At 42.5% G+C, this 21358-nt stretch overlaps 2 protein-coding genes across 4 annotated transcripts; both read right to left on the reverse strand.

Moving 5' to 3' along the window:
* Positions 1 to 1099: 1099 nt before the first annotated feature.
* On the reverse strand, positions 1100 to 8423 carry LOC127779440 (alcohol dehydrogenase-like 2). 3 transcript variants are annotated; one of them, XM_052306214.1, is made up of 10 exons: positions 8237 to 8344; positions 8000 to 8133; positions 7749 to 7785; positions 5049 to 5374; positions 4413 to 4495; positions 3554 to 3629; positions 3307 to 3371; positions 3051 to 3149; positions 2785 to 2946; positions 1100 to 1875 (listed from the first exon to the last, which is right to left on the reverse strand). In XM_052306214.1, the coding sequence occupies exons 1-10, from the start codon at positions 8242 to 8244 to the stop codon at positions 1687 to 1689; spliced, it is 1179 nt and encodes a 392-aa protein (XP_052162174.1). In that variant the 5' UTR covers positions 8245 to 8344; the 3' UTR covers positions 1100 to 1686. The 3 variants fall into 3 exon arrangements, with proteins under 3 accessions (XP_052162174.1, XP_052162175.1, XP_052162173.1); XM_052306215.1 differs by having other exon boundaries at positions 1101 to 1875; positions 7749 to 7789; positions 8237 to 8370; XM_052306213.1 differs by having other exon boundaries at positions 1107 to 1853; positions 7749 to 7789; positions 8237 to 8423.
* A 3335-nt stretch (positions 8424 to 11758) lies between these two features.
* Positions 11759 to 18498, reverse strand: LOC127779441 (alcohol dehydrogenase-like 2). The gene is made up of 9 exons (XM_052306216.1): positions 18314 to 18498; positions 18091 to 18224; positions 17892 to 17932; positions 14917 to 15242; positions 14081 to 14163; positions 13628 to 13703; positions 13008 to 13171; positions 12531 to 12692; positions 11759 to 12127 (listed from the first exon to the last, which is right to left on the reverse strand). The coding sequence occupies exons 1-9, from the start codon at positions 18357 to 18359 to the stop codon at positions 11987 to 11989; spliced, it is 1173 nt and encodes a 390-aa protein (XP_052162176.1). The 5' UTR covers positions 18360 to 18498; the 3' UTR covers positions 11759 to 11986.
* Between the last annotated feature and the right edge of the window lie 2860 nt (positions 18499 to 21358).

Consider the following 21358-nt stretch of genomic DNA (forward strand, 5'->3'; position numbering starts at 1 on the left):
ACGAGGTACTCGTAGAGAAGCCCGGCGAGGCCGGCGCCAATGAAGGGGCCAAGCCAGTACACCCAGTGGTGCCTCCAGCGCCAGCCGACGAGCGCTGTGCCAAACACCCTCGCCAGGTTCATCCCGGTGCCGTCGAACGGCCCTCCGGCGAGCATGTGTCAAGAGATGTTGCATTAACAGATAGCATTGTCAAATACATGCTTGATAACACAGGCAATTAGCAGAGAATGTACTAGTGTTAGACTGATAAATGAGGATGTATACCTCTCGGAAGTCAGAGACGTCATCGTCGGGGTTCAGGTACCTCGTGGAATTCGTCCTCGTTGCCGGAGTAGTCGACCACGGTGTCGGAGGCGGAGTCCTGCGTGGAGACGAAGCTCTGGGCGGCGACCATGGCGATGTCCCCCTCCTCCTCCTCGCCCTCCTTGGACAGCGGCCGCGGCGACGCCTTGACGGGGGCGAGCAGGCGGTCGTAGTCGACGTTGGACAGCGCGCCTCGCTCGCCTGCTCCGCCGCCCACCCGTGCCGTCCGCCGCCCGGAAAGAAGAGAGAGAGAGGGGAGAGGGGAAAGGAAGAATAGAGGAGTGAGGATGAAGAAGAGAGAAGGGAGAGGGAGGCTGACATGTGGGCCCCACCATTTTTTTATTAATTTCTGTGTGAAACTGATATGTGGGTCCCACGAGGTTTATTATTTTTCAGATCGAATTGCCACGTAAGCGCCACGTCAGTGCCACGTCAGATCGAGACTAAGTCAAATTAGCCACGTAGGCGCTACGTCAGCCAAAACCGCCGAGGGACCTAATCTGCACTAGTTTTGATAGTTAAGGGATCCGTTGTATCTGGTTTTGTGGTTGAAGGACGAAAATCGGATTCGTTGACAAGTTAAGGGACCTTAGATGAACTTATTCCAAGTCTGATTGCTTCCGCCCAAAGTCTCTTTTTAGCACTTATACATAGAAATCTAAAATCAATCATGAATGTTCTAGTTTCCACCGTTTTCATATTATAAGATGTTTTGATCTTTTTTAAGTTAATTTATTTAATTATTTTGCGAACACGTAAAAGGATTGCACGTCAATATATTAGCAGGAAAAGAGTTTTTGTTACATAAAGCAATCAGCCAGACTGGCTTATGCCTAAAGGGGGGACTTGAAGCTAGGAACTACTACGACGGTTAAAAACATAACTCCAAACAGCGGGAGGGGGCAAAGCCACACTACACTCCCAAGAAATCTCCAAAAAAAGTAACACCGGCTAAAGACCACAGCTGGCCCTCCGAGCGGATGGACTCCAGAACCACTGCAACCGAAACGAGCGCAGAGTCGAAAACCCTGGAGTTTCGTTCCTTAATTTATTTAATTATGATAAATTTATAGATAAACGTAGTAATTTTGAATTTAATGAAAATAATTTAGTGTGATAGATGTGTCGCTATGGTATATCTGCACCAGGGTTTTTGCTTCTATAGAAGAAAAATCAGCAGGGCCGAATTATTTTCGTATACGGTCTAAGTGAAAAAAAAATCAGAATTATTTAATCAAGGACATACACCGTCGCTAACTCGCTGTCAACCGCATTTCTTATGCAGAACAGAGAACAGACAAAGCCTTCAGAAAGACACGACGGACAGTTTGAGTTAACAGCGAGGCTCAACTGTTTCCCAGGGTATCAGCGGTTAATCGGTTATTAGCGACAGGACGACGATGCCGCGATCACTCGCCGTTGTCGATCACCTTGGCGCCGTTCATCCAGATGATGCAGCGGATGCTCTTCCCCTGCGTGAGCAGCTCGAACGCCCTGTTGATCTCCTCGAACCCCATCTCGTGCGTTATGAACTCCTCCAGCTCCAGCTCCTGCATATACAAAAGATATGTACTGTCTTTGTTTTAAAATATAGCAATTTTTAAATAAGATATATAATATTTTAGCATGAAAGAAGTAATAGGAACCAAGCAAATTAATTAAAGAGTAAACTGCGCTTTGGGCCACCTCTTTTTACCAAAGATGCAATTTGGACTAGGTGTAAGACATCTTTTTCACATTGGACTAGATAACTTTGCAGAATTGTTCCAATTTGGACCTCATTTTCTATCTGCTCCCCTCTTTCTTCTCAAGTTGATGAACAAGCCAAGCTCAAGCATAGACTTCTGGAGTGCCGCCTACCGCTGCCTTGTAATGCAGCCACTATCCTCGAGCAGCTCCTACGCAACCATCATCGTGCAACTCTTGCTGCTATGGCCATGGAGTGCCACTGGCCGCCACAGTCCTTGAGTAGTTCCAACGTGAGGACCAAGAGCTGCTTCGCTTCCGTGGCCCTTGAGCGCTGCTCAATTGCTCATTGCTGTCATCCTTTATCTGCCATCCGAGAGCTTTGATTCGACCCGTTTTGTCCCAAGCTCTAGCTTGGTGAGCTTGACCATCATCACGACGACTGTACAGGGACCATGGTCTCAAGGTTGATGATCTCCATGGGACATTGGGGCTTGCTGAATTGCTGAAAGTTCAAGCGTTGGGGCTTGCCGAAAGTTCAAGCTTGACCTCATCATGTCTATGCTCACAGTCACATAAGGTCAACGAGAGAGAGCGAGCTAGAGCCTGGAGTTTGGAGAGGCAAAAAGGAGGTTGAAGGTGAAACCTTTTGCAAATTTATCTAGCCCAAAGTGAAAAAGTCATCTTATCCCTAGTCCAAACTGAAACATTGGTTAAAAAAGATAGCCCAAAGTGCAATTTACTCTTAATTAATTAAAACCCCGTTCGATCGATCGAAGTGGAATAGTGGATCACCTTGTCGAGGTACTTCTGAGCCAGCATCGGGATGTCGTTCTTGGGCTTGATCCCGCCGAAGAGCGACCCGATGACCGATCTTCCCGGGAGGAGGTCCTGCGGCGGGATGCCGATCGGCGCCATGCTGCCGATGACGCCGAGCAGGATCGTCTTCCCCCATCCCTGGAAACGCAGAAACTCCGATCAGCTCACTGTCCCTAGCTATTACACGAGCAGAGAGATCGAAACTAATTGTTTCGCGCCTGATCTGCACAGCAAGTAGTTACCATTCGAGAGCTTTGGAAGGCTTCCGCCATGACCGAGGCCGAGCCGATGCACTCGAAGCAGTAGTCGGCGCCGCCGCCGCCGGTCATCTCCTTGATGACCTGGAGATCGATCGATCAATTAGTGTGAGCATGAATAACTACTACCTCCGTCTCAAAATATAAGTCACATCCGATTTTAGATTTTTGTATTTTAGGATGGTGTGAATAGTAACAAGTACTGTAATGATTGATCGCCTCGGTAAAGAAAGGTTCAGACCTCGCTCACGGTCTTCCCACCAGTATCATTCGGGTTGATGAAGTCAGTGATGCCCAACCACTTACCTGCATCGCAAACATGCAGACGAGTTAGTTAATTCGATGTGATGCCAAAGGCGTCGTACGTTTTTGTTCTTCGGGATGCAGGAATTTTGTGCAGCTTTTCACGGTGATCTTCAAATTTCCGTATGAAACAACAAAATAATTGTTCGCATGCATTACTGAATCTGAATTCAAACTTGGCCTACCAACGTCGAACTTGTCCGGGTTCAGGTCCACCCCGATAATCCTCGTAGCCCCACGCATCCTCGCTCCTTGAGCAACCTGAAGTAGACAGTCGTACGTTGAGACGTCGACGTTGCACGGGCATATACTATGATATCTCAGTACATGGAGGATGATGTGTACATGCACTAATTGTATTAATTGTGCACGACTACTCTGATCCAGACCAAATGTAAACCCCTAAGACTTTCAACCTATTATTTCTCTTATTCATATTCTTATTCGAATCGATTATTAACAAATAAAAAATTATTTGCAAGTAAAACATTTTTAATATGTGTGTTTTTAATGATTTAAAAGAATGTTGTAAAATAAACTGCGATGAAGAAAAATCAAAATCAAAACCAAGTTCTAAAATTCAAACTTTGGCATATAAGTATAAGCCAAACAATGAGATCTTTTGTCCGGTTAATCCCTCCTGAAAGAAAGTTGAGAAAATTTAGAGGAGATACATTACATAATTATTGGTGTGTAAATTATTCCTCTTGATCTCTTTTAATCTCTCTCGTGAGGATTAAACAAACAAGTCTAACTGACAGCTCTCATCGAAACGGAACACGAACCACTAACTCAGTTTGGTGGTATATGAGAAGAGCTGCCATTAATTAGTACACTCCATTTCTCGGTATTTTTTACCAACTTTTGAACATTCGTCTTATTTTTAAAAAGAATATAATTATTATTTATTTTATTATGACTTAATTTATCATCAAATATTTCTTAAGCATGACATAAATATTTTTATATTTACACGAAAATTTTAAATAAGACAAATAGTCAACGGTGTCATACGCTAAAATACAGGAGGTAGTAATTAATTACCGCTAACCCCACGGCGCCTAATCCGAACACGGCCACACTCGAGCCGGGCTCCACTGCCGCCACCTTCCATGCCGCACCAACACCTGCACGCGCCAATCAAAGTCGCAGTCAGAAATCGATACATCGGCACACGACACACGAGTACACGAGTAACACGACTGCGTGTGCGCCTTGCATGCATCCACTAACTACTGTAGCAGCAGACTCTCAGGCCAAAAAAAACTGCAATTCTCTATTGCTTCCAACGGTTCATGTTAAAATTTTGAAATTCCAATTAACCATCAATTTATATTTCCAAAAAGTTGTAAAACCTGTTAACCTTGTGATAATATTTTTTGAGACGTTTCAGGTTATAAGACGTTTTGACTTTGGTTAAAGTCAAATTGTTTTAAGTTTGACTTAAGTTTATAGACAAATATAATAATATTTGTAATACTAAATTAGTTTAAAACAAAATCAACAATTGAATATATTTTCATAATAAATTTGTATTGGGTTAAAAATGCTAATACTTTTTTCTACAAACTTAGTTAAACTTGAATCAGTTTAACTTTGACCAGAGTCAAAACGTCTTGTAACCTGAAACGGAAAGAATAATATTTTTTGAGGCGAAATATAAATTGCAGTAGTTCTTACCGGTGGAGATGCCACAGCTGAGGAGGCAGGCCATCGCGGGCGGGAAGTTGGCGTCGAGCTTGACGACGTGGCTGACGTCGACGACCGTGTACTCGACGAAGCTGGACACGGAGAGGAAGTGGCGAATCGGCTCGCCGGTGGAGGCGGAGGAGAAGCGCGTCGTGCCGTCGCGCGGCATGAAGCCGTGGACGTCGGGTAGCTTGGAGCAGATGTTGCTGCGGTCGGAGAGGCAGTCGGGGCACTCGCTGCATTGCGCCGTGAACACCGGCACCACCGTGTCACCCACCGCCACCTCCCGCACGTGCTCCCCCACGCTCTCCACCACGCTAGGGGAAAAAGGTATACGACCCCCGGTTAATTTGGATGATTTTTGGTTGCTTTTCTTCTAATTTGGTTTTACTAAACGTCAGTTAATTATTATGTCTGGGGTGTACATGACAAGATCGTATTTACAGGCGTTTGCAGGTGAGATTAATTATATATTAATGCTATTACATACTCCATGACAAGTATATATATATATATATATATATATATATATATATATATATATATATATATATATATATATATATATATATATATATATATATATATATATGTATGTATGTTGAGAAAGTATGATGATTAACACAACGAGGTACATATATCTCTCGGTATCTCAAAATACTTGCAAAAAAATAGAGGTGAAAAAATAACTCTACAAACCCTATGATATGTGGTCCTATAGTTGCATACACCGTAACATATCAAATAATAAATATCACTAAATATTCTAGAAAAAATGTATTATTTTTAATAGTTTACAACCTTCAAATTTAATATACGTAGGGAAAAAAACAAAATTCTAAAAAAGTATACTCTTGAAATTATCAACATCTTTATTTTTGTATGGCTAAAATATAATGAATTTTAGATTAAAACTTTAAACATAGATACAGTACTATTGAAAGTACATGTATATTTTTTTTACTAAATTTTCAAGCATAATTATTAATTGATGTGCACGGTGTGTACATGAAAAAATGTGTGTATAGGATATGTTTCTAATAACTAATCATAGTTATGCGTCTAAATTAAGCTATATTTTTTTGTTGTATGAATTTATCGACACTGCATAGTCAGACGATAACTCCATTGCTGGTTGGAGTACGTATTATTGTGATCTTTAAAATCTACCCCAACCTAGCCCCACCTCAACATCAAATCAGCTATGGGCCCTGTTTGGGGGAGCTTGTTCCAGCTGCAGCTTTTCTCAAAAGCTGCTTCTGTTAGAAACTACCCCAAACAGTCCACAGCTTCTGAGAATCTGTAGTTACAGATTCTGAAAAATAAACTAAGAAGCCAGAAGCTGGAGAAGCTGGGTTTTAGAGCTTTTCCAGATTCTCAAAAGCTGGCTACCAAACAGCTGCTTCTCAGAATCTAAAGCTCTCCTAAACAGGCCCATGGTTGCACTGGATAGGATGTGAAGGAATCAAACAGGTCGTTTGTCACCACTACCTAGCTAGTGCTTACATATGATTTTATATTGTATTTCTTTGTCACGAAGGACGTCATTTGTGTGATTCCCCCTCCTAAATAATTTACAAAGTCCTCCTAACTAAGATTAGGAAAATTAGGTTAGTGGAACGGTTCATCTAAAATACATGATATGTAAATGAATATTTTTAAGACAATAGATTAAACCCGGCCTATAGCTACGTCCTGGCAGGCAAAAGGTAGAGAAGAACATGTTCATTAATGCCACCATATTTGTCAGCTACCTTTATTCTCACCCACCTTACCTTACGTTCAGTCAATACTTACTCAAAAGAATTGAAGGGGAATTTTTATTGGGATTAAGTGAACATGCCATAAGCGAGAAACGCACATGAATCTTCCAGCTAGTTTTACAAGAAGGTGTAGGCTAGTTAGTCTAGATTCGAAGTCTCATTCCTTCTATTTATTTGATATTAGATTATTCTTTGATATTCGTGTTTTGTGAACATGGCCCTAAACGAGGTTGGAAAGATTATTGCAGCACAAGCTTTGGGACCTTCTCATAGCCCATGGATTTATTCGCGAATTTTATCTGCTCTACGATAACTGGAGATACCTTCCTCACTTCTTTAAAGATAAACCTGATCGAAATAACTAGTTACTCTCGCTGGTCTGAATGGTTTTTATGATTCCTGAACTAACGATGTTAAAAAAAATTACTAATATTCCTTAGCTGCCGATGCTGCTGATAATTGCCACGCTGTTGTCTGCTGATCTGAGGCTCCAAGTTTAACACACCGGCGCAGGAATCAAACTCATCAGAAATAGCACAAATAGTACAAAAGGCGAATAATGCTACTCCAGTACAGAAGTGCCTGTATTTCCCCCGGGAAAATGAAACGTGAAATGTCTATATGTTTATAAGAGCTATATAAATTTGTTCGATTACTTGAGAAAGCACTAGCGGTGTGGTGGTAGAGCCGTGGGTGCATGACTCTACCCACAAGGATTTAAATTTTGGTGACCACAAATATTACGCACACGCAAGTAGGCTTTCAATAGGACTTTAGTGAGATCAGGGATGTACTGCTGATTTTCGTCTCTTAGAACATATATTAGGAGACGTATTTATGGGGGTGTGATTGTGGTGTTGTGTGTGTAGTGGTGTGTGCGTGTGCATCTGCCGTGTAATATAAAAAAAAAATAAAATTGTTTGATTACCCGACTGCTTCATGGCCAAAGATCGACGGATGAAGGCCTTCCTACAAACGAGTAGAGACATGAGTTTCATGTTAATTAAGAACATAACCCCATCATATCATTATTATGTTCCGTAGTAGAGAAGTAATAGTTCTTGGTTGGTCTCTAAATTCCATGCGAAGTAATACGAAATTAGACGGAGCACATCTGAATTTAATTATAAGCAATAACCTGAATTTAAGGGAGAAAAGAGCTGAAGAATTCATGGTTACCATACGCCAGAAGGTGATGTCCGTGTGGCAGAGCGAGGTGCAGATGATCTTGATCCGAACCTCGTGCGCCCGCGGCGGCGCCACCTCCACCTCCTCCATCTCCAGCGGCTGCCCGGCCGCCCTGCTCACCGCCGCTGCACGCCGCCGTCGACGGCACAGAACGTCTCGTCAGAGAATCAGCCAACGACGCCATCGCAAAACTCGATCGGATGCTATTGTAGCAGGCAGCTAGCTCACCTCTGCATCTGATGGGCTTTGCACTTGAAGCAGCAGCGTTCGTCTGCTCCATTTCGAGGGAAAAACAGGCGCTGGCTCTCCCTGTCTGCGCCTCTCTCTGTCTCTCTCTCTCTCTCTCGCCTGCTTGGTGCTTGACTGCTTACTTCAGCTTCCTGGTTGTCTTATTTAAAGATCGCATTGGGAAGAAAACGAAAGGCAAAACGGCTTCAGCTTGTTGTTTCAGGCGCTATCTATCACGCTATGAGATATATATATATATATATATATATATATATATATATATATATATATATATATATATATATATATATATATATATATATATATATATATATATATATATATATATATATATATATATATATATCTTTCTTCTGAAAGCGAGTGGTGCTGAAAGGGGAACAGGTTTTATATATCGTCGTCGTTTTGGACGTTGCACACTCACATGCAACGAACACAATCATATGGACATCGATCGCCAGGGGCAAAGCCTCCGGGGGGGTTCGGTTCGCTTCATGGGAGTCGCACACAGCATAACAGCATATAGCTGGAAGTCAGAGAGCCCGTACTACCTACCTAACCCTTCACTTCGAGGAAGCGTGGAACGGAAAACATCTTCTAAACAACTCGGCAAAAAGAAAAAGGTCTACTTACTCTGGTTCTATAATAATTTAAAAAGAAAAAAGTCTACTTACTCAAGTTCTATAATAATTGATGTTTTGGATAAGGTTGAGATCAAACTTTTATAACTTTGACCATCAATAACTTTGAAAACATATATAGATTTGTCTTTCAAAGCACTGTAATAAAAATAAACATACATTTATTTATTATATATCTTATAATAGAAAATTAAGGTCAAAGATATATTTTGTAGACTGTGTTATTGTCCAAAACATTAATTAAAATAAAACTGAAGGGAGTATGTATTTGCATGATCTCTGTGGATTTAATTCTACCTATACATCCAAAGCCAGTTAGGGCTGTCAATGAGCCGAGCTCGAGCGAGCTTGTCTGCCCAAGCTCGAGCCGAATCTATTGCACCTTCGAGCTTTTAGACAAGCTCGGGTTTGAGCTCGAGCTTGACTACCGAGCTCGGCCATAAGTAGTATAATATATATTTTAATGATTATCTCTTGATAAATATAATTATTTTCTAGTTAATCACACTAATAAAAGAGTAGAAATGATTAAAATAAATATATTGTGCTAACACATGCTAATTTATTGTGAATAGATAATATATATATATATATATATATATATATATATATATATATATTCATTACTTTATTATATCAATAAGGCGAACAAGCAATATAAACTATATACAGTCAAGCTTGGTCAAGCTCGGTAGAAGCTCGAGCTCGGCTCGGTAAAACTCGCAAGCTTTTGCTTAGGCTCGGGTTCGGCTCGTTTGAAGTTCGAGCCGAGCTCGAATCGACCCTAGGATGAGTCAAGCTCGAGTTGCTCGCGAGCCTCGAGCTTATTTGACAGCCCTAAAGCCAATCCCCTAGCGGCCCTACCACTACGCTGCAGAATAGGAGCTTGTGTCGAACTTTGGATTTGTGACGCAACTGTGGTTGAAAGTATAAAAATATTACGGCCCACATAAGGGCCTAATAGCCGGGCACCCCCACCCAAAAAAATCTGCAGCGATATAGGGCCTCTTCAGCTGTCCGGGCTGCGGCGGCACGAACAGTACCGCACTCACAGGCTCATATGCGTGCATAAGTAGTTAACAGCATGTTACATTCACATAAGGCCGCCCCTAGGGGGGGTCAGGCCGTGCGGCCGCCCGAGGCCCCCAAAATTTAAGGGCCCCCAATACACATATAGTATATATATACTACATCTGTTTTTTAATAGATGGCGCCATTGACTTTTTCTCACATGTTTGACCGTTCGTCTTATTCAAAATTTTTATGCAAATGTATATGATATAAATCACATTTAAAGTACTATGAGTGATAAAACAACTCATAACAAAATAACTTATAATTACGTAAATTTTTTGAATAAGACGAATAGTCAAACATGTGAGAAAAAGTCAACGGCGTCATCTATTAAAAAACGGATGGAGTATATACTACGCATTGTATAATTTTAATCCATGAGCCATGGGCCTATATTAAATTAGACAGCTGAATAGCCCAATTTAATTTTAGTCCATCGCCAGGCATCTTTCAGCGAAGCCGAAGCGATATTCATCTAATTACCGCGCCGTCTCGATCAGATCACGCCACTCGTTGCTTCTGCGCTCGCGGTGACTTCTCGGTGTCTCGTAAATGGAAACGGCAAGTGGACACGGCAAATCGCGGCTCGCCAGTAGCCACGTGTCAATAAGGGCCTCCATATAAGTTTTTGCCCTGGGCCCCAAAACCCCAGGACCGGCCCTGCATACACACCGTGTTTAATCTGCAGCTAATTATATATGTTTAGCAAGTATGATTAACTAATCGTGAATAAGAAAAACAGCGCAGGTCTTTACCGTGACTGGGGTGTGCGCCGCCGCCGCCGCACCAGTCCACTGGAGCCGGCCGCCGCGACCCGCGAGCGTCGTTCGAGAAGGGGAAAAAAAGAGCGGCGTGTGGGTTTTACGAGAAGAGCCTGTTGGGCCGGGCTACGACGAATTTGACTATTGGAGGCCCACAATGTTTTGCTTCCACTGGGGCTTAAAGCCTTAAACTGACGCCTTCTCTACTGCAACAAGTCCAATTGTTCTCTCTCAAGTCTCCATTAGAACCTGCACGAAAAATCTTAAATCGATCATGGGTGCTAGGTTCTTAATAAAAGTCTCAAAATAATCGTTGATAATGTAGAGACCTACTACTTGGTTACTTGCAAACAATTTGGATCATACGTCTCAAAATTGGCTGTGAATTTTAGTGTGTTTTTGCTAATGAAATCCGTCCATACTTCGTACAGCTCAAATACACTTATCAACAAGGCTATTCCAAATTAGTACTCCATCTGTCCCAAAATATAACAACTTAAAATCGGATGAGATATTTTCTACTGTCTAGATTTGTAGTACTAAGAAATGTCTCATCCAGTCCTAGATTCTTATATTTTAGGACAAAGTGAGCACTTATGTTGTTGGTTGTGCTGTTATCGACGGGTATGTAGTCTACCACTGAAAGAATAATTAGTTATAAATGCGGACGCCCATGTCAAGTTTAAAACTTAACCCAGGTGGCGGGTTGGTTTCAGTACAAGAAAACTAGCCAGTTGAGCTACGCTCACTTCAGGAGCATGATCGAATTATTTTCATATATAGACGGTCTAGTAACATATATTCCCTCCGTCCCAAAATACTTGTCGTTTTGAGTTCTTGTTTGTAACGTTTGATTATTCATTTTATTTAAAAGATTATGGAATTATTTTTTCTAACTTTGTTTATTATTAAAAGTATTTTAAGTATGGTTTATCCTTTATATTTGCACTAATTTTTCAATTAAAACAAATGATCAAATGTTATAAGTAAAAAGTCAAAATAATATCTAATTTGAAACGGAGTAGTACATACGGAAAGAATCAACATTATTTGCCAAGGACACATACATCGTCGCTATCAACCGCGTTTTTCAAGCATGCAGAACAGACAAGACGTCGCTATCAACTGTTTTGGGTTAACAGCGAGGCGCCGATGTCAACACGTCGCGTTCAACTGTTTCCCCCACGATATCCACGAGATTGCGACGGGATAAGTTTGTACGATCGAGCAGCGAGAGGACGATGTCGCGATCATCACACGCCGTTGTCGATCTCCTTGGCGCCGTCCATCCAGATGATGCAGCGGAGGCTCTTCCCCTGCGTGAGCAGCTCGAACGCCCTGTTGATCTCCTCGAACCCCATCTCGTGCGTGATGAACTCCTCCAGCTCCAGCTCCTGCAGATGCAAGCATACACACACCGGTTAATTAATCAGACACAAAAGATATGTAGTATTTTCGTTTTAAAATATACTCCCGTTTTAGATTATAAATCGTTTTGACTTTATTCAAAATCAAACTACTTTAAATTTAATCAAATTTGTAGAAAAAAATATAACATTTTCAATTCAAAGCAAACGTATTATAAAAATATATTTAATTATTGATTTAATAAAACTAATATGGTGTTGTAAATATTACTATATTTATCTACAAGCTAAAGACTTAAAATAGTTTGATTTTGACCCGAGTCAAAAATGACTTATAATTTAAAATTAGGGAGTATATTTTAGCATGAAAGGAACGATAGGAACCAAACAAATTAATTAAAATCCCGTTAGGTCGATCGATGTGGATCACCTTGTCCAGGTACTTCTGAGCCAGCATCGGGATGTCGTTCTTGGGCTTGATGCCGCCGAAGAGCGACCCGATGACCGATCTTCCCCGGAGGATCTCGTGCGACGGGATGCCGATCGGCGCCTTGTTGCCGGAGACGCCGAGCAGGATCGTCTTCCCCCACCCCTGGAACAACGTGAAATTCCGATCAGCTCGCTGCTGCTCTTAGGGCCGGTTTAGGGAGCTTTAAATTCTGAGAAGCAGCTATTTGGTAGTCAGCTTCTGAGAATATGAAAAAGCTCTGAAACCCAGCTTCTCCAACTTCTAGCTTTTTAGTTCATTTTTCAGAATCTGTAACTATATATTCTCAGAAGCTGTGGACTGTTTGGGACAGCTTCTAGCAGAAGCAGCTTTTAAGAAAAACTGCAGCCGGTACAAGCTCTCTCAAATAGGGCCTTAGTCTCTAGTCCCTACTGCACAAGCAGAGCAAGTAGCTCGTACATTTCGAGTGCTTTGGAAGGCTTCCGCCATGACCGAAGTCGAGCCGATGCACTCGAAGCAGTAGTCGGCGCCGCCGCCCCCGGTCATCTCCTTGATGACCTCGCTCACGGTCTTCCCGCCGGTATCGTTCGGGTTGATGAAGTCGGTCATGCCCAGCCTCTTACCTGCAACGCAATGAGACGAGTTAGCCAGATAGGAGAATGATTCTAAACTCTCTTAGGGAATATTCGTTCATTATTTGTATATACCACATTCAATGATTATTAAAAAAATCAGCAAGATTAATGCACGATACATTACTTTGCAGACATGCACAATTTGCTCTTTTGTTATAATTCATAGAAGTGAATTTTAACTCACATATGTATGTAGTGATATATTACATATTAATAAATTATTTTTATAACTATTTGAATGTCATGCTAGAAAAAAATATCATCTCAAAAATTTAAAATCCTTTCCCGACGTACTTAACCACCCAAACCAAGGTACCGTTTCATTTGTGTGATTTAAATATTAAACAGTTCAAATTTTCGTATGAATTAGGCAACATAAATTCTTCGCATTCCAGACGGGACTGAATTCAAACACCGCTTCGAGCTTAATTATCACGAACATACCAACGGCGAATTTGTCCGGGTTCAGGTCCACCCCAATAATCCTCTTAGCCCCACGCATCCTCGCCCCTTGAGCAACCTGCAGCATGCAGTAGCCAGCACATAGTCGTACATTAGGTCATTAGCTCGATGAGACGTCGACATTGCATTAAAATTAGATCAGCACAGAGACGATCGATCTACTATGACCGTATTTAGTTCACTCCAACTACCGCCAACTTTTAACTTTTCATTACATCGTATTCCAACTTTTCATCATATCACATTACATCTAAAACGTTGCTACACACATAAACTTTTAACTTTTTAAAAAAAAATTTAATTTTTTTTAGGAACTAAAACACAGGCTATGCATCAGCTGCAGTTGGGCACCGGCAACTCTGGTCCAAACCAAACACGAACACTAACTTCTCAGTTTGGTGGTCTATATCAGAGTTAAGCACTGTCGTTAATTACCGCTAACCCAACGGCGCCCAGGCCGAACACGGCGACACTCGAGCCGGGCTCCACTGCTGCCACCTTCCATGCCGCACCAACACCTGCACGCACCAATCAAAGTCGCAGTCAGAAATCGATCCGATGACACACGACTGCGTGTACTGCAGTAGCGGCACAATGGGAGCCATGCATCCGCTACTGTAGCGGCAGAGACCACATGCCAAACAACTGCAGTTAAGGCTGAGTTCAAGTAGGAGCACAGATCTTGATCTGTCTCTTCTAGAGCTGGAGCACAGCCAAACAATTTTAGTTTCACCAAAAATAGGAGTGTAGTTGGGTGAAACGCTGTCAAAAATGAATTAGTGAGGTGGAGCTGGGTTTAGGTCCATCTCTCTAGTTCATTTTTTAAGAGAGCTCAACCCAGCTCCACTCCCATTTTAAGTGGAGCTGAAACTGTTTGGCTGAGCTTCAGCTCTAGCTCTAGAAGAGATGGAGATGGAGCTGGAGCTGTGCTAAACCGATCCTCACTCCAGACTCAACTCACGTAGCTAAAATTAGGAGTTGAAACTTTGCCAAACAGACCCTACGTATATTGGCTTGGCCTTATGCACAACGAAAACAAGTTGTTAGTGTATGATTAAATTGAGAATTAACTATTCTAAATTTGAAAATTATTTTTGTTTTTTAAAACTTCTGTAGAGAAAATATTTCATAAAACATATCATTTAGCAGTTTGGAAAGTCCTCTCGAAATGAGAAAGTTGTTGTTTTGAACCGATGAATAGAACTCAACTATAAAATACTTGAGGCAGAAACCACTTTAAAGTTTGTGTTTTTTTCTTCTTCTGTTTTTACCGGTGGAAATGCCACAACTGAGGAGGCATGCCATCGCCGGTGGGAATTCAACATCGAGCTTGACAATGTGGGTGATGTCAACGACGGTGTACTCGGCGAAGCTGGAGACGGAGAGGAAGTGGCGGATGGGCTCGCCGGTGGAGACGGAGGAGAAGCGCGTCGTGCGGTCGCGAGGCATGAGGCCGGCGACGTTGGACAGTTTGGAGCAGAGGTTGCTGCGGTCGGAGAGGCAGTCAGGGCACTCACTGCACTGCGCGGCGAACACCGGCACCACCATGTCACCCACCGCCACCTCCTGCACGTGCTCCCCCACGCTCTCCACCACACTGGAGAAAATAAATGTATGATAAAATTATGGCACACGGTTGAGCTACAGCTAACAATTAACAAGTATTAGAAAAAAAAACACGAATAACGGACGGTTTTTTATATAGAAAATATCTCTATTTGTAATTATTTGAAAGTCAAAGGTAGTAAATAGAGTATGATGAAAAAATAATATAAAATCAGCTTATATAAGTTTCAAAACTCAAGTTGTATTTGATTGTGAACGATAAACCAACTGACAAATAATAAGAGATAAAATATGTTTAACTTGTTCATAAGGTGTTTCTTAGGTATTATTGTTTTTATTTATATGTATCTCTTCAATAAGACAATAGCATTACGACTTACACATATACACTCCTATCTTAAAAAAAAACCTTCAAAAACAAGAGAGAAACTTGCTAGAAGGAAAGAGATAAGGAATAAACCGGTAAAATAACCCATAAAGTAATTTTCTCTAAATCATATAGTTGGGATGAGTAACTTTATGTGTAACACATTGCGGATAAATGGACTCAGACAGCGATTGAGATCTGCACCACAACTCATCCCAACTCTTAAAACTCCTCAATAGGTGATTCCAGAAGTCTGATCATAGCTAGTACGAGCCTAAATCAAACTCTCTTTTTTTACGGTTTTCAAAAAAAAACTTTTTTATATCAATTTGTGGATACTCCGTAGTCAGACGATTTCTCCATCAAGCGTTGCTGATTAGTAGTTACTTTCTCCATTCCAAACTGATCTACATATAATTTTTTTAGATTATTTTTAAATGATCTACATATTTGTGTTCATTTATTACGTCTATTCGTTATTTATGTATTGGAGTAAATGGACATTGATACATGCATCCATGCACACAAGTATTTATAACCCACATATAATATCTTGATTTGCTATTGGCTAGAAAATAGTGGGAATCGTGCATGCATTGAGTTTGATGCTAGAGTAAATATAGTATGAGAGAGTTATTAGCTTTTCTTGGTCTTGGTGTACCTATGAAATATGTAAATCAATTTGGAATGGATGTAGTATACTCCCTCCGTACTCGTAAAGAAAGTCGTTTAGAATAGCGACACGGTCTCCAAAACACAACTTTGACTTCTTGTTTCTATAAAAATATTTATTAAAAAGTGATATATGTATATTTTTATGAAAGTATTTTTAAGACAAATCTATTCATATAATTTTTATATTTTCAAACTCAACATCTTGAGAGTTATTCATGATTTAGGGCCTGTTCACTTTGAGGCTAAAATGGCATAGTTGCCAAAATTTTATCAACTTACCAAAATTTTGGCAAGATTTCTTATATAGTTACCAAAATTTGGCAGCAAACTAAATGTAGCCACTTTTTTGGCAACTTTACTAAAATTTGGTAAGGTTGAAAATGGCATCAAAGTGAACAAGCCCTTATATTCCCAAGATTTGACTTAAATATTGTACTAAACGACTTTTTTTACGAGTACGAAGTGAGTATATAATTGTGATACTCCTATCTAATATCTACGCTCACCTAGCCACCTCAACATGCAGCTGTGTCCGTTAATTGATTGCTGCATTGATAGGATGTTAGAGGATCAAACTTAGTGGTTTGTCACCGCTAAGGGCACCCGCAATGATTATCTATAGGCTCTCTACAAGAGATCCATATCAGCATATTTTTTTACTTAGAAGAGATTAAATGAAGAGAGAGAACAAAGCTATCGACTAACCTGGAGATAGTCTATAGAGAAAAACGAGGCAATGCATTAAAGAGCTATAGATACCCATGTAGACGTATTATTAAAGTGGTTTACTATTAATCTATTTTCGGACGGCGGTCTGGGCATCGACATCCACATATTTTATCTCAGCTTTACGCGCAGGAGCCGGAAATCGTCAATCACCCGTTGCTGGATTGTCTTTTCGTTGTTCGGGGCTTAGTTTTTCGCCTCACTGTAAAATCCTCTGTGATCGCTACGACAAGTCATCGTTATGTTTAATGCTTTTCTAATATATTGACCTGCAAAACTTTTACGCCTCGGAAAAAAATTATACTGTCTTTCCTGGTCAGGAAGGACGTACTCCTAAATTAAATTACTATAGAGACCTGACTACGATTAGGTAAAGGCTAATTAGATGATTAGTTCACCCAAAACTTGGCAGGCAAAAGATAGAGAATAAAATGCTTAGTACGGTCACCATTTTTCTAAGCCACCTTATCTACGCCAATGCGACGACTATCCCTAATGTCAGCTGGAATATCTCATAAGGACACGCCAGGTAGAGGTTGTTGACAATGATTATTGCAACACAAGCTTTGGATGCAACCTTCCCCTACGTCCATGGATTAATTCACGATTCATATCTTCTTTTGAATAGTTTATTCCTGAAATTTTTCACGGTCCTACCATGTTCAAAAACAATGTCATTCCTTAGCTGTTGATGCTGTCTGTTCATTACCACGCTACTGATCTGAGGCTCAAAGTCATCTTAACACCGACGCAGGATCAAACTCATCAGGAAGAGCACAAAACAGTACAAAAGGCGAATAATACTAGTACATACGTGCAGTGGATCGGATCAGAGAGTATGTTCAGAATCAGAAGCGTGGAATGTCTCTATGTTTATAAGAGCTATATAGTTTAATTTGTTTGATTACGTACCCGACTGCTTCATGGCCAAAGATAGACGGATGATTGCCTTCCTACAAATGAGAAGAGAGCTATGAGCCTATGAGTATAACCTCATCATAGAGAAGCAAAATAGTTCTTGGTTGCTCTCAATTCTAGACGGATCACATCTGAATTTAATTACGCAATAACCTGAATTTAAGGGAGAAAGAACTGAAGAATTCATGGTTACCATACGCCAGAAGGTGATGTCCGTGTGGCAGATGGATGTGCAGAGGATCTTGATCCGGACCTCGTGCGCCCGCGGCGGCGCCACCTCCACCTCCTCCATCTCCAGCGGCTGCCCGGCTACCCTGCTCACCGCCGCTGCACGCCGCCATCGACGGCACAGAACGTCTCGTCAGAGAATCAGCCAACGACGCCATTGCAAAACTCGATCTCAGATGCTAGCTCACCTCTGCACCTGATGGACTTTGCAGCAGCAGTGTTCATCTGCTCCATTTCCAGGAAGCTAGCCTCTCCCCTCTATCCTTGTTGGTGTTTGGCTGCTACTCCAACTTCGTGGTTGTCTTATTTAAAGATCGCGTTGGAAGCTAGAAAACGAAAGGCAGGCAGCTTGAGCTGTATATCACGCTATGATATACTCGTATATCTTCTGAAAGCGAGTGGTCGTGAAAGGGGAGCAGGTTTTATCGTCGTCGTTTTTTGGACTTTGTTGTGTGTTGGGTACGTACGGTGATCGGCTACGTGCCTCCCTGTTCGTCACCGCTCATGTACATATGCACTCATGTGACTCATCGTGTTCACGCATTACATCATCCAAACGCATGGCCCGTCTGGTACTACAGAAATTAACTGGGCTGGAGGCTAGCCATCAGGGAGTGGAATCCAAGAAATGTTTCCTTCAGATTTTGTGAACAAGATCATTTGGTAATGTTGATGTTGAGGGAAGGTTGTGACTTGTGAGGGTGGCCAAGTCGGAGTTGCGGCGTCAGCCAATTAGGCCATTCCCAACTCAATGACTATGATAGCGTCTATATCATTAAATAAGCTGTCACCTAAAATAAAAAATGATGTGGCAAGTGAATAAATGAGGAAAGAGAAGGAGACCATGTCTTACATGAGACATGGTTTCTACACAATATCCAAGACATCATATGAGATAAGTAGCATTAAATTTAAGTATAGAATATTGATATTTGTATTGGAATAGTAGTGTCTAGTACTAATTTTTTAATGATGTAGAGTTTATAGAAACTATGTGTATATTTTGGGGAATGGCCTTAGACAAAGCTTAGCAGCGATAAGGCATGATGTGTCGACTGATCGTCACCTGTAGCAGTCTTGAGGTATCTTCTCTTGTAGTGTTGTTTTTATCATAGTAGGAGTAGTAGCGTGCCTTTCTTCTGGTGTTCAGGTGTTGGCGTCTTCAGGCCGACCGTCCATCAGTCGTTGTCACCTTGTCTTGTCTTTTGTCTTCCCCTTGAGGTTCACTCTATCTGTTCTCTCCTTGAAATGATTGGATGTGTCTTTCTAAACAAATCATCATAAGTTGAGTACATGAGTTACAATTAGGCCCATTAAGCTTGGTGAAAAATTTTCACCGTAGGAATAAGTTCACGGGAGGTCCCTTAACTTAACAGTGAGATTTTTTGAGGTCCGTTAACCACAAACCAGAAATGTGTACCCCTAAACTCACACAAACTGTGCACACAAGGTTCTATAGCAGTATAGATGGGCGGTTTCGCTAACGTGGCATCCTAGTCAGCAAAACAAAAAATTAAAAAACTGCGGGACCCACATGTAAGTGAGAAAAAAAGGGACCCACATCTCCTCATTCTTCTCTTTTCTTCGTTCTTCTCTCATGGTCCCGACGAAATGAGGCATGCCGCCGCCATCTCCCGCGGTCGCGGCGGTGGACGGCAGGAGCATGCGCGCGGGCGATGACGTGGGCACAGGTACGGCCACCGCCGCGGCAGCGGACTGGAGCAAGCGGGCGATGACCTTGGAGTCACGCGGAGAACAGCGGAGAAGGCGAGTGAGGCGGGCTGCGACCTTGCTCCCGTTCGCGTGAGGCGTCGGCTTCACCTTCATCCTCCGCACGATTTCCCCGACGAGCTAGCGGAAGAACCGGTCGGCGGGCGGGCGGCGTCGAGGCTAAGCGTCAAGCATGGCTCCGATGGAGCGGCGCGTCTCGGTGGGCGGGTGGAGCAGGAGGGGCGGAGCGGCGGCTGGCAAAGGAGGAGCCAATCGGCCACACCGCAGTCATGCTCTTCCACGCGCCCGCCGCTGTCCATCGTCGCTTCGCCCGCCGCCCCCATCACCGCTCTGCCGGCATCCCGGCGCCGCTCTGCCCGCCGTGCTCGCCCACCGCCGCTCCGCTGCCGCACAGGCCTCTGTCGCTCCCGAGGGCGGAGGCAGCTGGATCCGTGCGCCGGCGAAGGCAGTCGCCCACGAGCTCGTCCACCGCGAGGGTCCATAGAGGCGCCGTTCTTCATTGCCATTGGCATCGTCCATCATCGCCACCATGGGGGCCCGTGGTGGCGTCGTCCTTCATCGTCGCCATCATCGTCGATTCCATGGGCCACCGCCAGAAAGCGGAGTCATCCACCGCGGGGCATTCGCCGCCGCCTTCGGCTCTGCCGCAACCGCGACGGCCCAACCACGAGCCAGTGTTCGCCGGGGGCTCCCCATTTGGCAGCGGCGGCGGCGCTGCTCTCCGAAACTGCCACCACACCGGTCGAGTCCGCCGCCGCCGCCCGCATCTGCCCGCCGCCGGCCTCCCTTAGTGAAGATGAGAAGAGAGAGGAGAAGGAGAAAGAAAATATAATGTGCAGCTGACATGTGGGCCCCACATATTCCTTTTCATTTTTTTGCTGACTAGGATGCCACGAAACCACCCATCTATACTACCATAGGACCTTGTGTGCACGGTTTGTGTGAGTTTATGGATACATATTTCTGGTTTGTGGTTAAGGGACCTAAAAAAATTTCGCTATTAGTTGAGGGACCTCTGGTGAACTTATTCCTTTCACCGTATAGGTCCCATGGCCCATGTGTTCATCTTACATGGGCTAGGCTTTATACTTTCCTGTCCAATGTGAGGCGGCATTTTAATTCAGAGCAAGTCCACTTTACGTTCCTCATATTCGTATCGAGTTTAAACAATATATCGAGTTTAAACAGTATCGTTAAATCTCAATACCGAAATTCTTAATACCACAAAGATGCAAAACTGGATAAATTAGATACACGGCAGTATGGATGATTGGTTTCGTTGACATGATATCGTAATTAGTAAAAAAAAGTTTTTAAAAAATACGAAGCCTACATTGTAAGTGATCATCTTACCTTCTTTCTTTACTTCCTCTCTCCTCTCTTCAATCCCTCGTCTCATCCATGGTACGAACTACAGGAACCAAGATCAATCTGCACATACACCAACCCGCTAATTGCCAGCACGCAACGTAGAAAAGCATTGAGCAATCAACGAGATAATT

This window comes from Oryza glaberrima, chromosome 7 (assembly GCF_000147395.1).
Source record: "Oryza glaberrima chromosome 7, OglaRS2, whole genome shotgun sequence".
In the NCBI taxonomy this organism is placed as follows: domain Eukaryota; kingdom Viridiplantae; phylum Streptophyta; class Magnoliopsida; order Poales; family Poaceae; genus Oryza; species Oryza glaberrima.

Bases quoted from the DNA above. Each gene is read 5' to 3' on its own strand.
- LOC127779440 (XM_052306215.1), bottom strand. From the start codon at position 8,288: ATGGAGCAGACGAACGCTGCTGCTTCAAGTGCAAAGCCCATCAGATGC. The intron at 3,372-3,553 runs GTAGGCCAAGTT...TTTGCGATGCAG, and splicing joins CCCGGACAAGTTCGACGTTG to GTAAGTGGTTGGGCATCACT. The intron at 3,150-3,306 runs GTCTGAACCTTT...ATCGATCTCCAG, and splicing joins GTGGGAAGACCGTGAGCGAG to GTCATCAAGGAGATGACCGG.
- LOC127779441 (XM_052306216.1), bottom strand. From the start codon at position 18,359: ATGGAGCAGATGAACACTGCTGCTGCAAAGTCCATCAGGTGCAGAG. The intron at 13,172-13,627 runs GTATGTTCGTGA...ATTGCGTTGCAG, and splicing joins CCCGGACAAATTCGCCGTTG to GTAAGAGGCTGGGCATGACC. The intron at 12,128-12,530 runs GTGATCCACATC...TTGCATCTGCAG, and splicing joins CTCAGAAGTACCTGGACAAG to GAGCTGGAGCTGGAGGAGTT.